The sequence below is a fragment of the Panicum virgatum genome, chromosome 5K, assembly GCF_016808335.1.
Source record: "Panicum virgatum strain AP13 chromosome 5K, P.virgatum_v5, whole genome shotgun sequence".
In the NCBI taxonomy this organism is placed as follows: Eukaryota; Viridiplantae; Streptophyta; class Magnoliopsida; order Poales; family Poaceae; genus Panicum; species Panicum virgatum.
The window spans coordinates 42,162,882-42,172,965 of NC_053140.1; the positions used below are offsets into that span (position 1 = coordinate 42,162,882).

The 10,084-nt window shown below is 41.3% G+C and overlaps 1 protein-coding gene across 1 annotated transcript; it reads left to right on the forward strand.

The window, feature by feature from the left end:
- Positions 1-359: 359 nt before the first annotated feature.
- On the forward strand, positions 360-9,499 carry LOC120710034 (long chain acyl-CoA synthetase 4-like). Its single transcript, XM_039995678.1, has 19 exons — positions 360-602; positions 1,812-1,875; positions 1,967-2,056; positions 2,272-2,328; positions 2,493-2,541; positions 3,950-4,026; positions 4,727-4,766; positions 4,883-4,977; positions 5,519-5,686; positions 5,776-5,886; positions 5,969-6,056; positions 6,695-6,761; positions 6,919-6,994; positions 7,069-7,186; positions 7,701-7,946; positions 8,132-8,271; positions 8,379-8,561; positions 8,655-8,774; positions 9,062-9,499. Exons 1-19 carry the CDS (start codon positions 460-462, stop codon positions 9,095-9,097), a joined length of 1,968 nt encoding a protein of 655 aa, XP_039851612.1. The 5' UTR covers positions 360-459; the 3' UTR covers positions 9,098-9,499.
- The last annotated feature ends 585 nt before the right edge of the window (positions 9,500-10,084 follow it).

Sequence of the window (10,084 nt, forward strand, 5' to 3'; positions counted from 1 at the left end):
AATACGCATTATCATCATGTTACGGGGCTCAAACGAGATTAATATCGCGAAAAAACGGTGTGATTACAGATATAGAGGGAATTGGAACTCACCCCATACGTAGGGAGAGTTTCAACTCCCTCCGTATATAAGGGGAGCTGTGGGGGAGCCGTTGGAGCGCTCCCTCCCCAAACGCCCCTACTTAGAGTGGGGGGCGCTGTCCAGGGCGCCGTTGGAGGAAGCCACCAACCGCACCCACCCGAACCCGATGATGCTCCGTTGGCCCATTGGCCGGTGGGGCCAGCGTCGCCTCCGTCCTGGAATTCTCCTCCACTCCCAGCGGCCTTTGCTTTTTAATCCCCCGTCTTTGCAGGCGTCTCGCAATTCCATCCCTCCCTACTCCCTAGTCCCCCACCCCACACTCGCTGAAGTCCAAGGCAGACGCTGCCACGGATTCACGAGCGGCGGCGAGGAGAGGAGATGCAGAACGTGGTTGAGGTCGAGCCAGGCCGCCCGGCCGCCGATGGCCGCCCCTCCGTGGGGCCCACCTACCGGAGCGCCTTCGCCCGCGACGGGTTCCCGCCCCCGGTCCCGGGGCTGGACAGCTGCTACGACATCTTCCGGTGAGCTCTCTCTCGCGCGCTTCCGTGCTGCGGGTGCGGGCAGGGTTTATGGAGCTTGCTGTTCCGCTAGCGAGCCGTGAGGCGAGAGAGGTGGCGGGAGATTGCTTGCTTGGATTTTTTTTTTCTCCTTTTGGCTTCGTGTGGTACATGTGTGTGCGCTGTTCGTGCTCTTGCACAAGATTCGGAAGCTGTGACGAATGCCCCTTTCGGTTATTTGCCTCTATTCCCTTTTAGGACTGGGATTTCAACATGACCAATTTTTCCGTTAGTTGCTTCTTTATGCCAGCATGGGGATTTGTCTGATTTTTTAATACCCCCGAATTAAATAGAGTAGCGGATTAGTTGATTTTTATCTGCTGCCTTTGCTTTTCAAACCCCCCGAAAAACAAAGTAATCCAATTCTGTATGAGATTTATTGCCATGCTCACCTACTACCTTTTGCTGTGAATGCTTTGAGATCCTAGTTAGTTATAGTTCAGATTCGCTTGGCTGTTATGGGAGCAATCACTCTCTTAGACTTTCAGTTGTTCGGATCCGGTCCTATTGTAGCCAGTGGGATACGAATCATGGACGCTTCACTTCTCTCCGTTTTTGTAGCCAGATTTGCCACTTTGGCCTGGTTGCAACGTTTTACTGATCTTCATTTCACCGCTGTTCCTGGTGGGTAAGATCTCATAGATGTTGGTCGGTAGCCACTGCTATTGTTTTGTTCAGTCTCGTGATCTCGTCTATCTTCCTGCAAAAATGTTAATCAAGTTTGGAAATGTATCCGAACAAACTTCTCTGAATCAGGAGAACTGGTGGACAATATAGGCGTGTCATACACTTTGACGAAGCAATTTTAAGTGGAATATGAATCTATATTTTCATGTAGCGTCGCTAAACCTTTGGGTAGTAATGTTGATGTCACATGGGTGATGGGTCAGTGCATCAAACGGTCTCATGTTTGGTTTGTGCAATTGTGCTGTACTGTTGGCCTTTATATTCTAGGCTGCAGACTTGCTTCTGACAACTATTACAAATAATAAATTAGCCGAGGGAATTGACAGGATACGTCGGCCCTTTGCATTGTAGGCTTCCGACTTCCCTCCGTACAGCTCTTAAATATGGTGTCGTATTTTTCTTATTCCAATGAATCCGGTGGCCTCTCTGTCTCCAAATACTAAAATATTTCAATCTGTGGGTCTCACACTGTATCTCCTTACACAGGATGGCAGTGGAAAAGTATCCAGACAACAGAATGCTTGGCCACCGTGAGATTGTTGATGGAAAGGTAACTGCATTACTCTGTGAACAAATTCTGTTGCCCTTGAAGACTCCAGCGATATGGTGCTGGCTCAAAGATGGTTTATCTTGAATAATAGGCTGGCGCATACGTCTGGAAGACATACAGGGAGGTTTTTGACATTGCAAGCAAAATTGGTAACTCTATTAGGAGCTGTGGACTTGCAAAGGTTTGGTCACTGTTCTTAGTGTTCTGCTAATTTATTCACTAAAATACTAATTTACCTGAGCATTAGATGTTGAATTTTTATCTCACCTTGCAAAAACAGTAGAATTAAACACTGGGAACTTTTGATCATCTAAGGTGCTTCAATTTGATGCACTGTTGATTAAAGAATCATTCCATCTTTTGCTGACTAAAAATTTCGAGTTGGTGATTTTGCAGGGCAGTCATTGCGGTATCTATGGTGCTAATTGTCCTGAATGGATTATCACAATGGAGGTAAAATATTTTCTGTTGGCGGCTTTTGATTCAGTGCATTCTCATCTTTTGGTTATAACTGGGAAAAATTGGATCCGCTAAGTTTGTATTTTGAACTTCTAAAATGCTGTGTTTTTAAGTTTCCCTTGTCAACTTATTCACCTTAAAATCTTTATCCTTTGCAGGCTTGCAATGCCCATGGAATCTACTGCGTCCCATTATATGACACACTCGGTATATATTCTTCAATCTTCATGGCTTCAGCTTTGGCTATACATGAATGAGGCCACCATGCTCTGTTTGTAATACATCTTGCTAGGCATTTTTATTGTGCATCGGTGGAGCATATTTCTTTCGGGTTAATATTAACATAGGCCTATTAACATAGGACTACACCAGGGGTCAGCATTGAGCCCTTATTTATTTATTTGCTTTAGTGATGGATGAGGTCACAAGGGATATACAAGGTGAGATCCCTTGGTGTATGCTCTTTGCTGATGATGTGGTGCTAGTTGACGAGAGTAGGGCAGGGGTTAATAGGAAGTTAGAGTTGTGGAGACGCACGTTAGAGTCGAAAGGGTTCAGACTTAGTAGGACCAAGACCGAGTACATGATGTGCGATTTCAGCGCGACTAGGCATGAGGGGGGAGACGTTAGTCTAGATGGGCAAGTGGTGGTCCAGAAGGATACTTTTCGGTATTTAGGATCGGTGCTACAAAAGGATGGCGACATTGATGAAGATGTTAGGCATAGAATTTCAGCTGGCTGGTTGAAATGGCGGCAAGCTTCTGGCATCCTTTGTGACAAGAGGGTGCCACAAAAGCTAAAAGGCAAATTCTATAGGACAGCAATTCGTCCGGCAATGTTATACGGTGCTGAATGTTGGCCTACAAAAAGGCGACATGTGCAGCAACTGAGTGTAGTAGAGATGCGGATGTTGCGGTGGTTTTGCGGGCACACAAGGAGGGATAGAGTCCAGAACGAAGTTATTCGGGATAGGGTCGGGGTGGCACCAATTGAGGAGAAACTTACTCAGCATCGGCTGAGATGGTTTGGACATGTCCAACGAAGGCCTCCTGAGGCGCCGGTGCGTAATGGGGTTCTTGAGCGGGTCGATAATGTAAAGAGGGGTAGAGGTAGACCTAAACTGACGTGGGATGAGTTGGTTAAGAGAGACCTTAAGGATTGGAATATCTCTAAAGAGATAGCTTTGGATAGGAGCGCTTGGAGACTAGCTATCAATGTGCCTGAACCTTGAACTTATTTCTTTCGGGTTTCATCTCTAGCCTACCCCAACTTGATTGGGAAAAAAGGCTATGTTGTTGTTGTTGTTGGTGGTGGTGGAGCATATGCTTCTTTCCTTTTCTTTTCAGAGCAAGCATTGATATGCTTATGTGTGTCCATTCTTATTTATTTAAAAAGAACTAAGCCTTGCAACACCTCCGGAATATTTTAACAAGTTATTTGATGTCTTTGTTAGTTTATATGTGAAACAATTATGTAGGGAATTAACTAGGAAAGCGAATAGTATCATATAAGTACTAATCTGTCCCCCCTTCACCACCACTTGTGCATCTATTAGCATTAAAGAGAACATATGAGCATACAGCTGGTCTTCTTATTGAACACAATCTTTTTGTAGGAGCTGGTGCTGTAGAGTTTATTCTATGCCACGCAGAAGTTGAGATTGCTTTTGCTGAGGAAAAGAAAATTGAGCTGGTATGGTTCTTTACCTTGCATCCAGAATTAATATGCTTGCATTGTCTCATGTAATCTGCGTCCTGTCATGGAACTTCTCTTAATTTGGTATTCTTGTCTTTGATTGGGTGGTGAATACATGAAGTTGGCCCTAATTTGTTAGTGTCTCTGTAAACATATTTAGATCAGTTCATTAGTCTACAAGAGATATATATCAGCTATCTTTATCCCTGATGAAGGTCTATTGTCATTTATCTCTCAATAGTTCTGTCACTTGTCTGGATCAATAGAATCACAGTCATATATACACAATGAAAAAAATTGCCCAAAAAATTCTTATCTGATGAGTTTTCTATAGCCTATCTATTATCTTGGTGGCATTGTGGAAGTGGACGAGCTTATGGAGAGAGGGGGGACTAGGCTTAGAGGTTCCATGGCTCTTGATACAATGTTAGATTGTTAGGAATGTTCCTTATCCAATCCACGAGTCAAGATTTATGCATGTAGAAGGTAAAGCAAAACGACAGAAAAGCCCCTAGCTAACCATACTTATAATACATAACTAACAGAGTAACAGACTCAACCTACTCAACATGACCTTTCTATTGTTACACTTTGGGACAAAATTTTGAGATGTGTTCTGATATGATTATGTGTCTTATATTTCGATACATATGTTTAATGTCTCTAATGGCATGCTGAATATTTTCAATTTGGGCAGCTCTTGAAGACCTTACCCAAGTCAAATGAGTTCTTGAAAAGTAAGTCAATATATCCTAGATGAATCCCATCATCAAGAAAATATATCCTAGATGAATCCCATCATCAAGAACTAAAATGCTTCTACCATGGACCTAAATATATAATCTTATTGCAGCGATTGTGAGTTTTGGCAAGGTAACTCAAGAACAAAAGGAAGAAGCTTCCAAATACGAGCTGTCAATCTACTCATGGGATGAATTTCTGTCCCTGGTAAGATGCTCCAGCTCTTTGTGGAATTCATTTTAATATTATTGATCTACACCTTTTTTTTCTCATTGATCTACAACTTTGCTAATATTTGTCTTTCCACACATGAGTGAATAACTGCATAAGCAAATACAGTCATTCATGGAAAATCAAAATGAAGACTTTGATCATTTAAAATTAGTTTAGTCTGCTGTTGTTGTGCGTGATCAAATAAATATAATACTCCATTAAATTTTTGTAAGGTCCACGAGCATTCCGAGATTTAAAGTTTTTATCCTTGACCGAAGTTTAATTTTGGTGACCACATTGGTCAAACCATGCCCTATATTTGAAATGGAGGGAGTACATTATTGCTGACTAAATATCTGAAGTTAAATGCTACTTGAACTGTTTAGTTGATATGACCTTGCAGTGACCTATCTGTGGCAGACACAAACATATTTTGTTTAACTGTACAATTCATATAAAGTATTTAACTAGGCTGATCTTTCTATTGTCGCTGTTAATTACTATTCACTTTTTATGTGTCGTGCACTTTCTGCAGGCAGCTGACCAAGAATTTGATCTTCCAGACAAGGAGAAGACAGATATATGCACTATAATGTATACTAGTGGAACTACTGGTGACCCAAAAGGGGTACTGATATCCAATGCAAGCATTATTTGTCTCATCGCAGGTGTGGACCGGCTACTTAACCGTGTAAACGAGAAGGTGAGATGCTCTGGAAGCTCTTGCATTATGCAACCTTAACTCACACACTGTATAACCTTTAAGATCTTCAACAAATATTCGAATTTCAGCTGGCAGAAAGCGATGTTTACATGTCTTACCTTCCTCTTGCGCACATCTTTGATCGTGTTGTGGAGGAGCTGTTTATTTTCCATGGTGCCTCTATTGGATTCTGGCGTGGGGTAGGCATCAGTGTGTTCACCTGAATACCTTTTTGTAATTTTACTTTTGGGCCTGTCCTGACTGTTAACTTCTTTGTCACAGGATGTTAAGCTGCTAGTCGAAGATATTGGTGTGCTGAAACCAACAATCATGTGTGCTGTCCCACGTGTTCTTGATCGGATATTTTCTGGTAAGGAGCTACTTGAAACATATGTATCTGAGTCTCGTAAATAATTTTCGTGGATGGGATATCTAATGTGGTTATAAGCAGTACAATAATACATATGTATCATATAATTATAATCAGATCATTTGGGCAATTGCATTGATTATGATAGGTCAATTTTTTTACTAACACTACAATTTTCCTTTGCTAAAGTACCCTTCTGTGCTAATATTCTATTAATAGATGCTTATGGTGTAACTTTCACCTTTTGTTGTTAGAATATTTTGTCAACTTTATCTGCCCCATCAATAATCTTGAGGCGATTTAGCCAGTTGGCCTGACCTACTATTCACCTCAGTAGATTGTATGTAGTCACTCTGTATCTACTCTTACCTACTTTATCTATCACTCATTTAGGGTTTACCTCATTAGTCTGTTCCATTTATGCATCTGCATGTTTCATTTCTGCTCTTACTATATGAAGAATTGGTAGGTGAGGTTGTTTTAGTCTTTCATGTAAGCTCATGTGTGAATGTGGTGTATAGTTCTTGGTCAATCTATTGGAGCAGTTTGCTTTCACTGTTGAAAAGGCTGAAACTGCCACTATGTGTGCAAGTTTGAGTGTTATGGGTATAATCTTCTCACATTTTCTGATTTTTCAGGACTGCAAGCTAAAATTTCCTCTGGTGGTTTTATAAAGAGTACACTATTCAATCTTGCTTACAAATTGTAAGTTTACTATCCTAAATGTTCTAAAATCAAAGTTTCTTCTAAGTGTGCTATATGATGGATTTGTTTCTTTAATTACTAAGTGCCTGTAGCTGCAGACTGCAGTTAAACTTACCTTTTACAAGTCCAAGTGTTAAGTGAACATTGTATTTTGCAGCAAAAAGTTTAGAATGATGAGAGGAGCTAAGCATGATGAAGCTGCTGCCATATGTGATAAAGTAGTTTTTAGTAAGGTAGTTAAATTTGGCAGCCAATGATTCTTGACTGAATTATTTTGCCATTTTCAATTTAACTTATTGATCTTCAGGTGAAAGAGGGTCTCGGTGGCAATGTTAGAGTTATTTTATCTGGAGCTGCTCCACTTGCTACCCATGTTGAAGAATACTTGCGAGTGGTGACATGCGCACATGTCTTACAAGGATACGGTACATTTCTTTTGTGATGTGAAAACAAGAAATTCCTACTCTTGTGATGAGTTCAAGTTGCATCCTTGCTCCTGACATTTTTCTGTTGTAGTTCATCTAGTTGTATAGTGTAGTAGTGTCTGTTAGATCTAGCATTAAAGCATGGAAATTGGTGTAGCTATGTAAATTATAATTCATAGTTGGCTGCTTAGTTAGCTACTTGGTAGAATGCCCTCCTGGTTTCTGTTCATAGCATCCCTAATGCTTCAGGCTTGTATTATCTGTGTAGTTGATAATCCTCGATAAATAAGGATCTATCACCTTTTTTTTTTTGCATGACATGCACTTAGTTTTGAACAGGTTTTCAACATAAATAGAGAAAAATGAGTCTTCACCATAAACAGGGAAAAATAAGGGTCTAATGTGTTAGGTCATATATGTGCAAGCTGATGCTTTATTGAGGGTGTGAACAGAATTTTGACTTTTCAACCTATGTCTGTACTGGAATATCTTGACTCATCTTTTTTCTTTTTAGGTCTCACGGAAACTTGTGCTGGATCTTTTGTCTCATTGCCAAATCAGATGTCCATGATAGGAACTGTTGGTCCCCCAGTGCCAAATATTGATGTTCGTTTGGAGTCTGTCCCAGAAATGGATTATGATGCACTTGCGAGCACAGCTCGTGGAGAAATCTGCATCAAGGGAGAAACACTATTCTCAGGATACTACAAGCGTGAAGACCTTACAAAGGAGGTCTTGATTGATGGGTGGTTCCATACTGGTGCGTTTTGCTCATTAATTGCCCATATTGCTGTGTAAAGTTTTGACATAGTGGTCACAATTTTTAAGGTGTGCATTACTAGCGGTTCAATTTCTACGTAAAATTCACTCAGGGTTCCAGACTTCCAGTGATGTAGCAGATCCAAAATGTTCTATTTTGTAATTCAATCCCTATTCTGCTTGCAGGTGACATTGGTGAGTGGCAACCTGATGGAAGTATGAAAATCATAGATCGCAAAAAGAATATATTCAAACTTTCACAGGGAGAATACGTGGCAGTTGAAAATTTGGAGAATATTTATGGCCTTGTTTCTGCTATAGACTCGGTATGTAGTGTTCAACCTTTAAATTTCTATGGTCTTTGAATTTTTCTGTGACATTGTTCTGTATATGAAAATGTAACAAAACTGGATTGGCTGGAACAACTTTTCAGATATGGATATATGGGAACAGCTTTGAATCCTTCCTTGTTTCTGTGGTCAATCCCAACAAGGAGGCTCTTGAGAGTTGGGCTGCAGCAAATGGAATAAGTGGTGATTTTGAGTCCTTGTGCCAGAATCCAAAAGCAAAAGAATACATTTTAGGAGAACTGTCAAGAATAGGAAAAGAGAAAAAGGTGAGGATATGATCGTTCTCTTGTTTTTCTGTTTCTAGCAATTCTTGTCTGCTCGATCCTGGTACTCATGCCTTAACTCTACTTGTTCCGCAGCTCAAAGGTTTTGAGTTCATCAAAGATGTACACCTCGAACCAGTGCCCTTTGATATGGATCGCGACTTGATCACTCCAACGTACAAAAAGAAACGGCCGCAGCTGCTCAAATACTACCAGGTACTGCTCATTGAAATATTATTAGAGAACCTCCAGTTATTTTCTTTATTTGCACAATTGCACCCGTTTGACCTTGTGTCATTTGTTGAACTGTCCTTGAATTAGTTTAAGCTGTATGAACTAGAGAGCACTAATCTTTATGCCTGCAAGCATTATAGTAGATGCTTGGATCCTCCTCGATGCTATTGATGTTCCATTCTATCAGAATTCTTTTACTTGTTTATGGGTTAGGATGTCTTGGGCTCAAACCAGGCAGCTTTTCTGAGTTAGTTTCCTTCAATTTGCAGGGCGTGATTGACCAAATGTACAAAAGTGCCAAGTGAGCTCACCATGTTGTATCGAACAACATCCGAGATGAAGATTCCCAACGCTGAAGGAGTTGATGGAAGTACCAAACCGAGAAATATTCTCTTTTGATGTGTATATGTTGATAGGTCGGGTCGGATGCCAGAATCATGCGTCAGCTTTCAGGAATTATAATTTTGCCATATACAGTAAGCGGGCAATGTCACCATCGCCAGCATGTAGACCGTTTCAAAAATCGCTTGGACTCTGAAAGCGCCATCCTGATTAGCAGAATAGTCACATGTCGGGCGAACTCTTTCAGGTGTTATATTCTTGAATCGCACCCTTGACTTGTGCCGCCTCCAGAATCTCGAATTCTGCTGAGATCCAGGAATACGTTTTTGTTTTGAGTGTGATCTGCAAGAATCTTGATATCATGACATGCCTCTTGTCCTCCACCACTAATAATATATCTGCCGGTCTCTGTGTTGCATTCAATGAATCTTGTGGTGTCTATGCCTGTTCTTGCACAGTGCTGCAGTGAGAGAGTATTATGGTAGACTATAAAAGCAGGGTTAATGGATACGCTGCGTACCGGCAGCAAGAAACTCCACGTCATGGGTCGCTCGCCTTTCGTCGGTGTCTTACGAGTCGCCGATTTCTCTCTCTTATTTTTCATGCTGTAACGTGTTGGATTTTGTCCGCTCTAAGCAGGCCAGCGAGCGCTAGACCGGCTGCGCGTTGTAAAAAAAATTCCCTCGTTTGTATGACTGGGACAGGGGTTCGGGGATTTTCTAGACTTGCGTGAGAAGGTCTTTTTCTTAGTGTAATGCCGTGGGGGCGGTCTCCCCCATAGGTCTAGTTTTTTTTAGCAGGCTGAATGTTGAGGTGGAAGAGAGGAGAAGTGTGCTGTAAGTTTATAGTTAGTTTTGACATAAGAATCAAAAAATTTTGTGAGATAGACAAGTAGACCATATATTAATGGTGGAGAGCTAAATCTCTATACAAGTGGGTTGAGAGATAAG

Coding starts and splice junctions, on each gene's coding strand:
- LOC120710034 (XM_039995678.1), top strand. CDS start 460: ATGCAGAACGTGGTTGAGGTCGAGCCAGGCCGCCCGGCCGCCGATGGC. Junction 4,027..4,726: donor AGGAAAAGAAAATTGAGCTG/GTATGGTTCTTT, acceptor CAATTTGGGCAG/CTCTTGAAGACCTTACCCAA. Junction 6,995..7,068: donor ATAAAGTAGTTTTTAGTAAG/GTAGTTAAATTT, acceptor ATTGATCTTCAG/GTGAAAGAGGGTCTCGGTGG.